At 36.4% G+C, this 17,974-nt stretch overlaps 1 protein-coding gene across 3 annotated transcripts in view; it reads right to left on the reverse strand.

Moving 5' to 3' along the window:
• rhot1a (ras homolog family member T1a) overlaps positions 1–17,974 on the reverse strand; it is a 28,038-nt gene continuing 10,064 nt past the window's right edge. Inside the window, exons 11-21 of one of the 3 annotated variants that reach the window (XM_073841323.1) lie at positions 16,665–16,785; positions 16,375–16,459; positions 15,539–15,684; positions 15,321–15,421; positions 14,567–14,697; positions 14,405–14,488; positions 14,198–14,320; positions 13,406–13,608; positions 10,744–10,866; positions 5,632–5,778; positions 1–1,060 (exon numbers count right to left, since the gene is read on the reverse strand). In XM_073841323.1, the coding sequence (XP_073697424.1) occupies positions 943–1,060; positions 5,632–5,778; positions 10,744–10,866; positions 13,406–13,608; positions 14,198–14,320; positions 14,405–14,488; positions 14,567–14,697; positions 15,321–15,421; positions 15,539–15,684; positions 16,375–16,459; positions 16,665–16,785 (1,382 nt within the window). In that variant the 3' untranslated portion in view covers positions 1–942. The remainder of the gene's footprint in view (positions 1,061–5,631; positions 5,779–10,743; positions 10,867–13,405; positions 13,609–14,197; positions 14,321–14,404; positions 14,489–14,566; positions 14,698–15,320; positions 15,422–15,538; positions 15,685–16,374; positions 16,460–16,664; positions 16,786–17,974) is intronic. The other 2 variants (XM_073841308.1, XM_073841315.1) reach the window with 2 other exon arrangements.

Raw genomic sequence — 17,974 nt, forward strand, 5'->3', positions numbered from 1 at the left:
TTTATTCACACCATTATTTATTGTAAATGTCTGAAAACCCACAAGTGCAACAATCCCATGGTTTTGAACAGGGAAACTGCATTGAAAGTTACATATGCATAAGAGCTGAAACATTAGAACAAACATGACGCCGTCTCTACGTGATTGTTAGTTGGGAAGATTTCATACAGTCTTTATAATGTAGCAAGCAGGTCCGTATTAGTCAAATTTGGAATAAACCGATTTACGCCATCTCATTACTGAACATAAAAAGGGATTTTCCTGTGCATAATCTTTATAAAGGCCATGGGTAGAAAAGAAAAACAAACATAACTTATCAAAATAAAAACTGAATATTGCATAAAAGAATCCGTAGGTCTATGCCTGCTTTAAGCAATGCCAAAAAAAGACAAGATAAGGCTAATAAATTAACATAGCTGTGATGTGCCAAGAGTAAATTGACCTTTACATGTGAGAAATGGCTTTGTTTCGGTGCTTCTCCCTCAAGCACGAGTGTATCTCTATGTGATACAGTTCAAATATGGTTTGTTCACTAACTAGAGACAATCTTTGAATGTCCAGTAAGATATATTTACAAGTATAAACATAGTGTTCAGTTACCTATCAGTAAACCCTCACGCTCTGCTGTCTCTTTATAGGTCACACCAATTAATACTGACCTGAGGAAAACATCAGTGTGCATAAATAAAAACCTCATGTCGGAACAACAGAGGGCACGATCACGGCTCCCGCCGTTACTGTAGATGTCCCGTTCCACCACATGGCTGATGAGGCGAGTTCCTATAACACTTGGTTTGGGAAAGGCAGTTTTAACTATACAAAATGTAGCTAACTATTACTAGGAATCTTCTCTCCTAAATGAAATAAGGATGGAATGAGGGATCATGGGGTTTTGTAGTTTCTCAAAGGGCTGGGGTTGCTGTAACATGCAGGATACGCTGATCACCGCTGCTTGAGGAGAGCTTTGTACATGGCGAAGCCGAGAACAGCAAACACAGTGGCACCGACGCTCGCCCTCAGCCAAAACGTAGAGTTTTTCAGGTCAGCTTGGGTCATGTGTCTGTAAAAAAGCAAAAGTGAGAGGAACAATAGGATGTTTGTTAATTAAACATATGAGAGGGCTCATAAGGTTTGTGAGATGACAAATGACAAAACTCTAAATAAAACTAATGCTAGAAAAAAAGGATTTTCAATCCACATCTCTAAATCACCAATTATATACCATTATTTGAAAGCATATTTTAAAACCATTATTTAAAAACCTGGATAGGTTTTATGAAGTTTACCCTGACAGGCAATTATTTGAGCATATAATAGTGATAAAGTGATAGCTCACCCAAAAAGGAAAATTTCTAATGTTGTTTCAAACCCGTAAGAAATTAATTTATCTTCAGAACACAAATTAAGATATTTATAATAAAATACTAGAGCTTTTCTGACCAAGGCAACAGATAGGTTCAAGACCAGGAAAGGTAGTAAAGACTAGGGCTGCCTTTAATTAAAAAAAATTTCTGATTGACTAGTAGGGCTGCAACTAACGATTATTTTAATAATCGATTAATCTGTCGATTATTTTTTCGATTAATCGATGAATCGGATAAAAAACCAAGGGATTTACAACCCTTTATTCAAAAACAGAACTAAAATCTTTAGAAAGTGCACTAACATGTTGCTCCTTGAACTGTTATAATAATAATAATAAAATAAAAATGGACTAACACAAAAAACATACACATGTATGCTTTACATCTGCCAAATATATAGACTAAATAAACTAAAATTACTATCCGTCAAGACAGCGGCTTGCTGTGGTGTACATGCTGCATTTCCCATCAAGAAGCCTCTCAAATTAAATTCCTCAGTGCGCATTAAAAAAGTCTTGTGACTTTGTTGGGATAACTTGACTAACTTTCTGCTACATTCATTCTGCCATGGCGGTGTTTAGTGTCCTGCCATCAGCAGCGACCAGCTGGAAGAGTTCCGCATTCAAATGCACGCAAAACTGGCCTCAAAGCCCCAGCAAAAGTAATTACCATGAATGTGTCAAGGCAAAAATTAAGAAAATATTCGAATTACTTATTAATAAACTAGTATTTTCTGATTCAATGTTGCAAAGATGAAATTGACGATCCTGCCATCTGCTCATTAATGCCTAATGCATCTTTATGGATTAGCTAATGAAAGAGTTTTGTTTTCGATTTTAATTATTTCGTTTTATAGTAAAATAATAATTTAAAGCTTTCTATAGATATTGTGTTTGTGAGGCAATTACCTGGGTTTCGGTTAATTATTGTGAAGCGCTCCTGTTTAAACCAAAGATATCAAGTGTATTCTGTTTGTTTTCTTTAAGAGCACATTTTGTTGATACTGTGAGTACACACAAACTAAGGTAGACCCTTTACAGTTCCGGCCCGGGTGGTAAATTACTCTTACCTTTATGAGCAAAAAAGAAATTCCACATTGCACTGGCGTCTCCATGCGCTGCAAAGCGCGCTTCTCTCCGCACAAACTTTGGATTTATATTGATTGAATGATTAAACTAATATTGTGATATGTTTAGGTTTTTTATATCAATGGATTTTAATTTAAATCGCGATGAATTAAGCAGGCTTTTGATCTGTCTGCCGCTGTTTGCTAGTATAACTTTAAAAAACAAAAACTTGAATTTAACAAACAAAAAGTGTTCCAAATATATCTCTAAATTAACTTTATAAACTAAAGGAACGAAAATAAATGTAATCACTTTGCTTTTAAAATCAGCAGCTGTGTAATGAGGAAGAGAAAGAGAAAAAAAGACAGTCGGACTGGAAATTCAGTCGGCCAAAAATTGATGAGCTGTCGGACAATTTTACAAGGAATGTTTGTTTAATAACCTATATAATATTCTTAGGCTACTTTCTTAATTAAATATATTATTTCTTTGATTTATTTTAGCGTTTTTAGGCTGCTTGTTAGCTGACTGAAGTGTAGGCTATATATAAAAAAACAACGTGCCACCGTCACAGCCCTATTCAAAACGGAGACGATTTCACCTCAGCAGAGCTCCTCTTTCTCCTTACGGTTGTGGTATGTTTTCGACACATTATACAGACAGACAGTGTTACAAAAACTATAGAAGTAGTTTTCTCCATCTCCACTATCCAACGACCCGTACAGCAGCTGTTTTGCGACCGAGCATTGGCTGCTGTGAAAGTACGCTAGCCAAAGTAGGCTTAAATATCAAACATGTTTGATATAAATCGGGGCAGCATATATATATAATGTAGAAACGGTGCTTTATGCTCAAATGTTCCAGTTTTGCGCATAAGTTAAATTTGCATTTTTGGATGGAAACACAGTTTATGAGGTGCCGAACTCTGCTGGCATCAGTGCGGGAGAGAGACCGAATGTGTCCACTCCGCTCTGCGCTCAATTTTTTTAAATATATATAATAACAACCAAATGTCTCTGCGTCGCGCGACACAACGAATCGATTATGAAATTCGTTGCCAACGCTTTTAGTAATCGATTTTTATCGATTTTATCGATTCGTTGTTGCAGCCCTATTGACTAGTAGTCGTACTTTAAGCATTAGTCGACTATTAGTCACACGGTTATTAATAAATCATATAAATCATAATAATGAGCCTTTAATTGCCTACATAGCCTAATTAGTGCTCAAATGCATGCCAAAAAAAAAAAAAAAAAAAACTTGCCACAGTGCACAGGCAGATATAATAATTATGAAGGAATTAAAAGTAGGAATTTCACTCTCTATAGATATATTTTTCATGTCTGTAAGGCAAGTATTCACAGAGTTTCGCGCTCAAGTTCACAGAGACAGAGACGGCAGAAAGCGCATCCTGTTTGCTTTATTTATTTTACAAAAACGCAGTGTTTCGTTGTTATTCTGAGTGTGCACAAATAACTGATTCAAAAGATGTATTACTTTTATCTGTATGACCAAAAATGACGGAGTATTTTAAGTGCAAGTGACCGCAACCGGCGCCTCCATCTGTGATACAGTAAACACGCTACTGTTTAGCTTCCACACTCCACACAGACACTTCAATAGCACACATTTTTCTTAACATTAGATTGAGCAGCCACGTAAAGTTGCTTCTACTTACATCTTTAAGATGAAAAGCATATTTGAAGTCGATTGATGACGGATGGAGAGCGTTTGAATGTTGTGTTCATGAACTTTATTACAATATGTAAACAATCTGTCCATCACGGACTGCATGACTTTGACACTTGCTATGGATTTTTTTTTTTCAGTGACCAATACAATTTTAGTTGCCCAAGCTTCTTCTTGTGGACTAGTAAAGTTCTTCTCAGCCCCAGTAAAGACGTTAAAATAGTGCATTTGACATCAGTTGATTAACTTTAACGTTATTAAGTTACAAAGAAACCAAAAAAATAACTACTTTATTAAAAAACTTCACTTCCATGTCAGTCTTCGACATGCATTGACGAGAGTACCATGTTCTAATGTAGATCACCCATCTCTCTTAATTCAACGTTTTTATGTTCTGGTTTAAATAAGGCATCCTTTCTGTCAAAACCTTCAGAAATGTTTATGTACAGCGTGTCTCTTCTTCTGCTTGTAAACAAGGCACTGCGCATCTGGGTTCTACGTCCAAACACTGCATCAGCAGCACCACACGTACGCGTTGTGGTACTCTCATGAACGTGCAAAGGAGACTGACACTGAAGAGAAGAAACTGTTGAATAAAGTTGCTATTTTTGTTTTCTTTGCAAACAAAATTATTCTTGTAGCTTTATAAAATTACGGTCGGACCATTGATGTCACATTAACTATTTTATCGATGTCCTTACTACCTTTCTGGGCCTTGAGTGTGTTAGTTGCATTGCTGTCTATGCAGGGTCAGAAAGCTCTTGGATTTCATCAAAAATATCTTAATTTGTGTTCCGAAGATTTTGAACGATGGGTTTGGAATGACGTGTAAGTAATGAATGACAGAATTTACACTTTTGGGTGAACTAACACTTTAAAAATTAGATTAAAGAATTTTTTTTTGCCTATTGGACATCCCATGACATTCAACGACAGAGACGCTGTTGAAATGGGGAAAGAGGCAGCATGGGAAAGCAGAGGAAAGCATGAGAGAGCCAGCTAATGTTTTCAGGAGCTGAACATGTTTAAAAACACACTGTTTGGATGATAAAGACATGATGAAAGAGAGAAAATGTGCAGGAACAAGAAGTCTCTGATGAGACTAAATCCATCCAACACAAATCCAAAGGGTTTAACTTGCTTCAACAACCTTAAAACTGCACATCCATACTCAAGACTGAGACACAAAACTTTAGAGGTTTATCAGAGCAATTTTGTGTGTGTGTGTTTGAAACCTATGAAAATATGTAGCTGAAAAAAAGCCAATCAATCAAAGCAACAAAGGTGGCATTCACGAAGCAACAAAAAAGTACATAGAGTAATCTTCACAAATCAGATCAAGACTTTTGCAGATGCCTTAACGATGTGGTGAGAAAAATAAAATAAATGTAAAGAAGATTTCAATTCATTTAACCACCTCACTGAAAACCAATCAAGGAGAATCCTTCCTTGAACCTAAAATCCTATTTAATTTGTGGCACCTTGTACTCCAGTAAGCAGGGCCTCTTTACCTGTTACAAACGGGCACAAACGGGTCGACAGACGACTCCATGTAGACCGAGTCCTCTACAAAGCTGACTTCATGAACCTGATGGGTGAGGCTGGACTCCTCGTCAGCCAACAGAAACGTGCCCACATCTTGTATAAAAGGTCTCAACCTTATGCACACATGCACACAGCATGGCAGTTCAACAACCGCACACCCGAGAGGACCACCCTAATGTACCCCACTGCTCACCACATGCTGTAAACATACACACTCTTACACACCAGCTCATTAATGAGAAATAGCAGCTTTGTCATAAAAAAAAAAAAATAGAAAAAAAAAAAGAATAATTATGAATGCTTCTTTTTTCATATATACACTGCTGTTCAAAAGTTTGGGATCAGTAAGATTTTTAATGTTGTTTTTAAAAGAAGACTTTCCTGCTCATCAAAGCTCTGTTTATTTGATTAAAAATGCAGAAAAAACAGCAATATTGTGAAATATTATTGTAATTTAAAATAGTTGTGTTCTATTTTAATATACTTAAAAAAAAGTTTTTAAATTTAATGTTAATAATAAATTTATTCCTGTGATGCCAAAGCTGAATTTTCAGCATCATTATTCCAGTAATAAGTGAAATAATCCTTCAGAAATCATTCTGACATGCTGATTTATTATCAATGTTGGAAACAGTTGTGCTGCTTTTTTTTCTGGAACCTGTGATACTTTTTTTTTTTTTAGAATTCTTTGTTTAATAAAATGTTAAAAAAAAGAACAGTATTTATTTAAAACAGAGATCTTTTGTAACAATATACAGTACCGTACAAGGTTTGGGGTCAGTAAATTTGTTCCTTCTGTCTTTATTTGAAAGGAAATTAATACTTTTATTCAGCAAGAATGTGTTAAACTGATAAAAAGTTGGAAAAGATTTCTATTTTAAATAAATGCTGTTCTTTTTAACTTTTTATTCAAAGAATCCTGAAAGAAGTATCGCAGGTTCAAAAGAAATATTAATCAGCACAATAATTTAATTTCCAACACCGATAACAAAGCAGCATATCAGAATGATTTCTGAAGGATCATGTGACACTGAAGACCAAAGTAATGCTGTAAACTCAGCTTTGCATCTAAGGAATAAACCATTTTAAAGTATGTTAAAATAGAAAACTGCGATAATTTTTCATAATATTCTTTTTTTCTGTATTTTTGATCAAATAAATATAACTTTGATGAGCATGAGAGATTTCTTTAAAAAAAAAAAAAACCCATTACAAATCTTACTGCACTTTTGAACAGCAGTGTATATCCATACATAATAATGTAATATATGTTACATTTTGCTATTATTTTTTAACCACTTCCATATTAACATGATACACTTCTTAAACAGCAGACTGACTATAAAGTGACTGGCTAAATGACACGGACATGAAATACTATCCATCAAAGCACCAAACAATAATGGCAAGAGAAGCTTTGTTTCAAATGAAACACTATATTAGCAGCAACGGGTTAGACATGTTAGTCAATCAAAAACAGACAGAATCCAACCCAAACTAGGCTGTTTAGATATCACAACACTGCATATGACCAGTTAGCCCTGAGGAAGCTTTCTTAACTACTGCTGAGAGGGTTAGAGGGAGGGACAGTCAGGAAAACTGCTAACATGATGTAAAGAGATGCAAAGCAAAGACAAAAAGGGCGAGCCAAACAAATGAAAAGGAACACCTATGGAGGGACAGAACAAAACAAATTCACAAGATTAAATTCAATAGATTTTCAATATATATAAAAAAAAGTTTAACTAAATTTTGTGCACCATGAGGATGAGATGAAAAACCAAAGGAGAGTAAGATAGTCACATGCTTTAAAATAAATATGATATAAAATAATATAATGCGTTACCATTACTGGTCATTTATGTGTAAATAAGAATAAGTTCAACTCACACCCGTGCATTCTTCTGCTGTTACATTTTAAGCAGTAAGAAAGATTGGAAGATCTACCAAATCTAAGATCAACTGTTCAGTATTAGAAAAGACACAGGAAGAAATGCAACCAAAAAATAAGGGCTCATATGAAGCATGTGGCCACATTTGTCCCTGGAGCAAGGATGAGTGAATTAGTGCAGATTTACTGCTTGCATATCCACATTAACTCACTAGAGAAAAGGGTTAAATTTCATCACAATATGAGGACAATAGCAAATCTGTCTTATTCTGTCCAATATCCAAAGAATGCCTTCATAAACATTATGGTTTTGATGTTTATGGCATGTTTGAGAACAAACATATCCATTTACAGGTATACAGGTATGTGCCAAAAAAATTAGAATATCGAGGGAAAGTCCTTTTTTTTAAAAAAATAATTTGTTTCAAAAAGTGAAACTTGTATGTTATATTAGTTATATTAGTTCACTACACACAAAGTAAAATATTTCAAGCCTTTATTTGTTTCAATTGTAATGATTATGGATTAAATTTAAAAAAAAAAAAACAGTATTTCACTAAATTAGAATATCATGACAAAGTTAAACATTCTAGGCTCCCTGTGTCCCAATCTAGTCAGCTAATTAACGCAAAGGTTTCCTCAGCCTTTAAATTGTCTTAGTCTGGCTTGGTAGGCTTCAGAATCTTGAGGACTGCTGACTTGACGGTTGTGCAGAAGACCATCATTGACACCCTCCATAAGGAGGAAAAGTCTCAAAAGGCAATTGCAAAAGAAGCTGGATGCTCACAGAGCGCAGTATCGAAGTATATTAACAGAGTGTTAAGAGGAAGGGAAAAATGTGGCTGGAAAAGGTGCACAAGTGACAGGGATGACCGTAGCCTTGAGAGGATTGTCAAGCAAGAGCGGTTCAGAAATCTGGGGGAGCTTCATATGGAGTGGACTGAGGCTGGTGTCAGTGCTTCAAGAACCACCACATACAGACGTCTGCATGACATGGGCTACAGCTGGAGAATTACATGTGTCAAGCCACTCCTGAACCAAAAACAACGTCAGAAGCGTCTGTGCTGGGCTAAGGAGAAAAAATACTGGTCTGTTGCCCAGTGGTCCCAAGTCCTGTTTTCAGATGAAAGCAAATTTTGCATTTCATTTGGAAATCAAGGTCCCAGAGTCTGGAGGAAGACCGGAGAGGCACAAAAATCAAGTTGCTTAAAGTCCAGTGTGAAGTTTCTACAGTCAGTGATGGTTTGGATGTCATCTGCTGGTGTGGGTCCATTGTCTTTTATCAAGTCCACAGTCAACGCAGCTGTCTACCAGGAAATTTTAGAGCACTTTCATGCTTCCTGCTGCCGACTAGCTTTTTGGAGATGATTTTATTTTCCAGCAGGATTTGGCACCTGCCCACAAAGCCAAAACTACCAGTACCTGGTTTAATAGCCATGGAATAACTGTACTTGATCGGCCAGCAAACTCGCCTGACTTAAACCCCATTCAAAATCTATGGGGTATTGTCAAAAGGAAGATGAGGGAACAGAGACCCCGAAATGCAGACAAGCTGAAGGCCAATATCAAAGCAACTTGGGCTACCACAACACCTCAGCTGTGTCAAAGGCTGATCGCCTCCATGCCACGCCGCCTTGATGCTGGAATTAGTGCAAAAGGAGGCCCAACAAAGTACTGAGGACATAATATAGTACATTAACACACTTTTCATAAGGCCAGCATGTGTTTAAGATCCTTTTTTATTGGTCACATGAAATTTTGTGAAATACTGGATTTGTTTTTTTTTTTTGTCTTTAATCCATAATCATCAAAATTGAAACAAATAAAGGCTTGAAATATTTCACTTTGTAGTGAAGTAATATAACATACAAGTTTCACTTTTTGAAACTAATTATTGAAATAAATGGACTTTTCCTAGATACTCTAATTCGTTGGCACATACCTGTAATATAAACAATTCTTTAAGTCTGCTTGAGATTATACTTAAACACAAAAGACAAAAACAATTATTCTAGAGATGGAAATGTGCAGAATTTAACAGAAATAAGCACAACTGACAACTGAAGGAGACAAGCCTTCCACTGGCTACGTTTGCAGGCAACCAAATAATCCGTTTGTAATCTGATTGACGGATCAATCGGATTGAAAAGCCTTCTTGTAAAACACCTTAATCGATCCGATTGAGCTGGATCGGAATGAAATTTCGATCGGATTGAAGGGAGTGGTTTATTCATTTTTTAATATGATTGAACAGTGCATGTAAACACTCGATTGGATTTTACCGCATTTTGGACCGCATTTTAATATACCTCTGGTCATTACGCGTTTCAGTTAGATGCTGGGGCTTTTTAGGTAGGGCAGAATTTGCAATCTCTGACCCAGTTCATTTGCTGGCTTCCATGGGTTTAATATAATGCGTTTTCCACCAACTGACAAGCCAGACTTTTAAAAAATAATATTAGGTAAACTGTCAGTGGGTGGAATCACACAGACCAAGACAAAAACAGACATTCCGACACAGAATGCGCATTTTCAAAATAGAGAATCTGACTTAAGTGTTGTTTTTCAGAGAAACAAGTATGTGAACTTAGCATGTTTCCTAAATATCTACACATAAATTATGGTGTACAGCACCTTTAACAGAATCAAATGTGACTAAAATCAACCTTGTTCTTGTACTTTAAAAAAATAAAATGATTCCCATCTCTAGTTTTAACTTAACATTCATGTTAAAAAAAAAGTTAAGCTCAAGCACGCAAGCAGGATTTAGCCAGCAAATTGCAAACTGGGTTAAGAAACAATTGTGAAGATGCATCAGAAGCTGAAGCAGACTCAAAAGTGAATGCTGGATTGAAAAACAATGTTAATCAACAAGATCTGCTAAAATACCATATGTTTGGGCTTTTGTGGATAAAAAGAGACAATAGGAGCTACTTAAGAGACATCTCTGAAATGTAAAATTTTTTGATATTTATGGTAATTATTGAACTGTAAATTAACACAGCAGTCATCATTTTAACAAATAGCCAGAACATTTCCCAACACCTCTCTGTGGATATGCAATGTAAACCTGTCAGGCCAACAGCAAGTAAAGAGGAGAGGAGGTGTGTTAAGAAGCCGAGGTTAGAGAGAGATCGCCCTGCGGAGAGGGTAAATGGGGGGGATATATAGGGCTATACTCAGAGACCTGTTCAGAACAGCACTGTAGAATTTGGCCTTTACTGAGCGCACCAGCTCAGAGTTGAGGAGGTTGTGACAGATGCAAAAGGTACACCTGTTGCAGCTGCACATGCAGCGTAACTTGGCGTGGCTGCAGAAACACACACAGACAGGAAGAGTCAATATCATGTGACAGTTCCATGAGAGTTGGATCCTAAAGTTGTTTTTCTGCTTGCGCTTGGAGATGGAGGAGTGCAGGGAGGTAATGACAATAAGCGTAATATATGAGAAAAATTGAAATTACCTATTGCTGTAAGAAGAGAATCGTGGGAAATCTACAGACATGTTTTGCAAAAGGAAAGAACAGGAAAAAAAATGTACGCTGGGAAGCTTGAAACATCACAAGTGAAATACATAAAAGAAAAGATTACTAGAAGCTAAAAAACAAACAAGCACAAAAGCTTGAATGGGGCTGTTCGTTTTTTGGTTGCTTATAATGTGCATTTGAGAACTAGTTTCTTAATAAGAAGCCTTTATAAACCAGCTGTTCAACAAGTAGTTTAAAGGAACAGTTCACCCTAAAAATAAAACAGTTGTAGGTCCCTATTGATTTCCATAGTAAATCAGTATGGAATTCAAAGCTTTTATTGTTGTTATATAGACCAATTTGGAGTAGACATCACAATTACATCACTTGCAGCTAAGCGCATTGTGGTGGCAGAAAAACACAGGTAACAATTGGAGTGAAACAGAAAAAATCCACAGAATAAGAGAAGAAATGCCTTTGGATGTCAGAACTGGAATGCAAAACATTTTTATATAATACTGTCATAGATAAAACCTGCTATGGTTAGTCTACTTTTAAAGCATAAATTTGATTTAAACAATAGGTCTACATAATATTCACATATGCAGTTCATAGGGAACATATTATATTAGCCCTAGAGTTACAGCATGAAATACTACTTACTATTTTATCTCACAATTCTGACTTTTTTTATATCTTGTATTTCGGACTTAATAACTTGATTTAACTCAACAATAGCGAGTTGGTTCTTCTGAGGGGAAAAGAAGACAGAAGTGTGGGATATAAACTCAAATGAGAAAATGAAGAGTTGATTTTTCTGATCAGAATTGTGATATATAATCTCGGAACTGAGAATAAAGTCAGAATTTTGATAAATAAACTCAAATTGACATTTTTTATTCTTTTATTCCATGGTTTCCATAGACTGCCACTTGAAGTGTCATTTTCTGCCACCAGATAGGCTCCGCCCACAAAAACATCATCACAGACACCTTTGCAAACACCGAATTGGTCTAAAGATATGTTGATTAAAGTTATGGAGTTGTTAAGCCTCAGGAAGTTGTGCAGCCTCATGAAAGTTCTTTCCTAAAAATAGATTACCAAAAATTAAAGGAGAAGTTCTCTTCCAGAACAAAAATTTACAGATAATGTACCCCCTTGTCATTCAAGTTGTTCACGTCTTTCTTTCTTCAGTCGTAAAGAAATTGATTTTTGAGGAAAACATTTCAGGATTTTTCTTCATATAGTGAACTTCTATGGTGCCCTGAGATTTAACTTCCAAAATGCAGTTTAAATGCAGCTTCAAACGTCCCAAATCCCAAATGCGGCTGTAAACAATCCCAGCCGAGGAAGTGTGTTCTTATCTAGCGAAACAATCTTTTTTTTTATTACAATTTATATACTTTTTAACCTCAAATGCTCGTCGTGTCCCTCCCTACGATGTACATAAGTAATCTCTGGTTCAAAACAGTTAAGGTAGGCTGAAAAAGTCACATCTCATTTTCTCAACTTTAAAAATCATTTCAAACTCATCCTACATCGCTGCAGAAGTACTGACCCAGTGTTCGCAAAGTGAACATGCAAAAAAGATAAAACATCCTTTTTTTTTTAAGGGAAAAAATGAGATGGGATTTTTTCGACATACCCTAACTGTCTTGAACTGGAAAAAAACTGAGTTTAGGCAGACCAAGACATGATGAGTGTTTGAGGTTAAAATATATATCAATTATAATTGAAAAAAAAAAAAAAAAAAGACTGATCGTTTCACTAGATAAGACCCTTCTTCCTCAGTTTACAGATGCATTTGGGATCGTTTAAGGCTGCATTTAATCTGCACTTTGGAAGTTTAAACTTGGGGCACCATAGAAGTCCACTTTATGGAGAATAATCCTGAAATGTTTTCCTTTCTTTACTATTTCTTTACGACTGAAGTAAGAAATACATGAACATCTTGGATGACAAGGGGGTCATTTCATTATCTGTAAATTTTTGTTCTGGAAGTGAACTACTCCTCTGAATTGTAGAAATCAGTCCAGACCAGTAGCAGGCGCCACTACACATACACCATTTTCCATAACAAATAATGCAATTTTTGGTTCTCATACACAGCCTTAGGAAAGAACTGGCACATAGCTAATATTACCACCAGCCTACAAAAAAAATGCACTACATTAAAAGACCATGGAACAAATGATATTTGAACATCTCTGAAACCCAACCAATGAAAGATCAGCTTTCCAAGATACTGCAGCTAGCTGCTACTATGATACCTAGCTAAAAAAGCAGACAAACTGATAGACAAACAAAAGAGGGAGAGAGGAGCCAATCATGATCTAACAGGAGTAGCAGATGGGTCAGGTCAAAAAAGGGGCTGTATACTTACGGATACATGGCCATAGTGGTGAGTTTGGTGTAGATGTCTTTGCTGGGTGCTTCGGCTGTGTTGCAGGTGAACAGCTGCGGCGGGTGAAGCTTGTGTTTCCGGCAGAAATCTAACGGGGACAGGCTGTAGTACTGACGGGCTTCATGCAGGTCTGACTTGGCAGAAATAATCACACAAGGTGTCTTGCTGTCCAAGAAGTGTTTCTGTGAAAGAACATCACAATGTTAAACCCACCTGCATGCATCACGTTCACGCAGAGCTAGACAAGACGAGCATTTGAGGTTAAAAAGTATATAAATTGTGAATTTGTTTTAGAAAATAACCAATTTCTCTAACTAAGACCATTCTTCCTTGGCTGGGATCGTTTAGAGCACTTTGAAGCTGCATTTAAACTGCATTTTTGAAGTTCAAACTCGGGGGCACCATAGAAGTCCACTATATGGAGAGAAATCCTGTTTTCCCCAAAAAACTATTTCTTTATGACTGAAGAAAGAAAGACATGAACATCTTGGATGACAAGGGGGTGAGTAAATTATCCGGAAATTTTTGTTCTGGAAGTGAACTCCTTTAATTTGTGTTCTGAAGATGAACGAAGGTCTTATGGGTTGGCAACAACATGAGGGCGAGTAATTAATGATGAATTTTTATTTTAACTGTCCCTTTAAGAACAAATAATTGCAGAACCAGGACAAGTAGCTGAGGGTATATGCTACATGCTTAACTAGCGCTCCAAGATAGTATCAAAGTGACTTAAACCTTGCCAATAAATTCATTTAAAAAAAATATGCTGACCTTGTAGACTTTAGCACAGTATTCAAAAGAATGCGGGTTGCTGATGTCATACACCAAGCAAACAACATCACAAGCCAGATCAGCCTCAGAAAGAAACTCAACGTCCGGAAGCACCTCATGCAGCTGAAAAAAAGAGAGAGAAAAACAATCAGCACTGGCCAGACATGAAGTTGACTATACGCTAATGGACAAAGCAACAGAACTTACAAGCAGATATTTCTCTTGTCCATAAACATAAGTGGTGCTGATAGCATAGTAAGACTTGTGGTCTTCTCTTATCCTCTTCTGGCGCTGCAATATGAAAAAGGAGAGAGTCAAACTTAGTCAAAGTCAAAACAGTAGATGCTCCTGTAAGGCATTTGTACTCACCGCAAGGTTCCTGCCTAGGAAAGCCTGCAGAAAGCCACTTTTACCGCTGCCTCGAGCTCCTAGGACATTGCAGCGGAAAACACTGCGCTGGGTCTGTTTCTTCTGCAGGTCGATGCGCTTGTTCCTTGTGACTGCAATGAATACAAAAAAATTAAATAAAAAAAATCAACTATTTATATGGGCCTTTCAACAGAATTGGTGCAAACTGCTGTCCCACAACCAAAAACGCATTTAAAAAGCGTTTTAAGTATTCAAATCTTTTATTATCTATTAAAACCACAATAATATCTAAAATATTAGTAAGCTTGATAAATATAAAATCATAATTTATTGGGTACTTTCAATTGGGAGGTGGCTGTCCTGAACCATAACTCCAACAATTCCACTGTATTTTATATTTTCTTTATAAATTATGAAACTTTACGTAAAAAAAATGAACTACCGAAACACTGTATGTTTTAGTCCATTCACTGAGACCGATTTTAACTGCATCCCTAAATTTATGATCAGTGTGTAACTTTAAGAAACGTCACTACCGAACTACTGAAATTAAGCACACTTTGAGTTATTCCATAACACTTGTAGTTTTTATATGCGTACAGCTGTTTAGAACTCTGCTAGCGAACCATGTGCTGATTCGCATCTTTGAACTAGCTTCAAAAGTATCTAAAATAGTCACTACACATTTGGTGGCGTTTCATTTGGTGCCCATATATTAATGAATGACTCAAGATAAATACTAAAATACTCTTACTTGTGATAGCGGCTGCTTGTGATTCCTGTTCTTGGATAATGGAGTAACCAAGGTAACCCAGGTACTCTAAACATCGCTGCACATCTAGGTATGTTGTTAGCCTGATATGGAGATAAATCATGTTTAAATCTCTCATTCAAATGAACACAAATAGCAAAATGTTTATTGTTTCCATCCATTTCCATTTTCAAGTACTGTAGGATGAAAGCAGCACTCACGTCCACTGGGAAAGGTAGCCTTGGTAAGTGATCCAACCCTGCTCACTGGTGCAGACTGTATTGTTGACATCGGGACCCCAGGGCATGTAAGGAAAGACCTTGAACAAATCCTTCAGCTCATCTGGAGACAGAGCACAGTCTCGATCCTAATACACAAACAATGTGGGGGAAGGAAAAAGTAAAAAGTATAGATTAATTCAGTTTTGTGTCCATTCGTGTGTTCATGAACATTTTGGATTTTTTCCTACATGGGTATCTTTCATTTTTTTAATTGTGTCTCACTATTTTTGTTTGCCGACACCAGGCTTGTGCACAATTCAGAATTGGCCGCCATTCAATTCATGAGTTGGAATTTGAATTGAATTGACTCCGCCCCACAGGAAGTTGAATTTGAATTGGAGTTGGAATGACAGGAAGTGGAATTAAATTCATGGCAATTCAAAGACATTCCACACAGTCATACAACAGAAAGAATGTGTTGAATCTCACATACAATTACATTAATTTTGTAATTTAATAGCATAATTTCACTACACATAACTAGTCACTCCTCAACCCTGCATACATTTTGTTCCACAAAATTACAATTCCAATAAATCAAACTTAATTATGTGTTCTGTGACTAGAGCCTTTAACATTCATTGCTGGGGGGAAACATTTCCTTCTACAAGACGGTGTTGTAAAACACCCTTGCATTATAAAAATAAACAAAGAGCCAGTTTGTTATTAATACAGCAGGTTCAATCGTCTTCTTCCATGCTTTTGGCGGCCATTTGATAACTGTCCTTATCAAATGCAGCTGTTTGAAAAACTTAGTGGTATTTGGTGGAGCTCACTTTGTCATGCTTGTCAAAGACGCTCTGGAGGAAGAGGTAGGCGTTGTGGTTCAGCTCTGTGGTGCAGTCCGGAGGTATTTTTAACCTTGGAAAACAAAGAGATGTTAGAAATTCTTCTGTACTAATTAGAAAACCACAGTTCGAATGTATGTGTTTATTTGTTTCTTCGCAAAACTAGGCAGCGCAACAGATCTGCAAAAAATGTGATCCAACCAGAGATGAGCTATGAGTTACGTGATGTGACATGATTCATGTTGAAGTTGAAGTACTGGATCTGGGGTGGGACTCACAGTGGAAACAGGTATTCTTGGGTCAGTTCCAGGTCATCATCATAACCAAACCTCCTGAGCACAGTCCATGTGGTCTCATGCCTTCCTCTCTGAATAAAAAGTGTATGAAGGAACAGGAAACCTAAAAAACAGAGAACAGACACAACAGAACCTGGTAAATGAAGGAATATAATTTACACATATGCACTGTATGTGTGTATATATGTATGTATGTATACATATACACACTACCAGCCAAAAGTTTTTGAACAGCAACAAGTCTCTTCTGCTCAACAAGCCTGCATTTATTTAATCTCGAGTACAGCAAAACAGCAATATTCTGAAAATGTTTTTACTATTTAAATTAACTGGTTTCTGATTGAATATATTTAAAAATGCAATTTATTCCTGTGATCAAAGCTAAATTTTCAGCATCATTACTCCAGTCTTCAGTGTCACATGATCCTTTAGAAATCATTGTAATTTGCTAATTTTTTATTACTATTATTATCAATACTTAAAACAGTTGAGTACATTTTTTTCCAGAATTCGTTTATGAATAGAAAGATCAGAAGATCAGCATTTATCTGAAATAAAAAAAATCTTTTGTAACATACACTATACCATTTAAAAGCTTGGAGTCAGTATATGTTTTAATTATTTTGGGAAAGAAAATATAAAATATATAAAATACAAAAAACTTTTAAATATTAAAAAGTTCAAAAGTGACGATAAAGACATTTATAATGTTACAAAACATAAATGCTGTTCTTCTGAACGTTCTACTCATAAAAGAAATCTAAAAAAAATTATACTCAGCTGTTTTCAACATAATAATAAAGATAAATGTTTTTTGATCAGTAAATCAGAATATGAGAATGATTTCTGAAGGATCATGTGACTGGAGTAATGATGCTAAAAATTCAGCTTTGAAATCACAGGAATAAATAACATTTTAAAATAGTAAAAATATTTTACTGTTTTTGCTGTACATTGGATCAAAAAAATGCAGGGTTGGTGAGCAGAAGAGACTTCTTTAAAAACAAAAAAAAAATCTTACTGTTCAAAAACTTTTGACTGATAGTGTGTGTGTATTAGAGGATGGATACCCGAGCCGAGCCCGACGGTACCCGACGGAACCCGACGGGCCGGGCCGGGTTCGGACAGATATTTAGAAAGGATGCTCGGGTTCGGGTCGGGCTCGGTTACATCAGCGCGATAGTGCGCCTGTGTTATAACAGCGCTTTTTGCCCCGTGTGCACTGATGCGCTCATCTGTTGACATTTCCGAACGCCTTCCTACAGTTGCTTAATAAAAGCGGGCTTTCCACA

This window comes from Garra rufa, chromosome 1 (assembly GCF_049309525.1).
Source record: "Garra rufa chromosome 1, GarRuf1.0, whole genome shotgun sequence".
Taxonomy (NCBI): domain Eukaryota; kingdom Metazoa; phylum Chordata; class Actinopteri; order Cypriniformes; family Cyprinidae; genus Garra; species Garra rufa.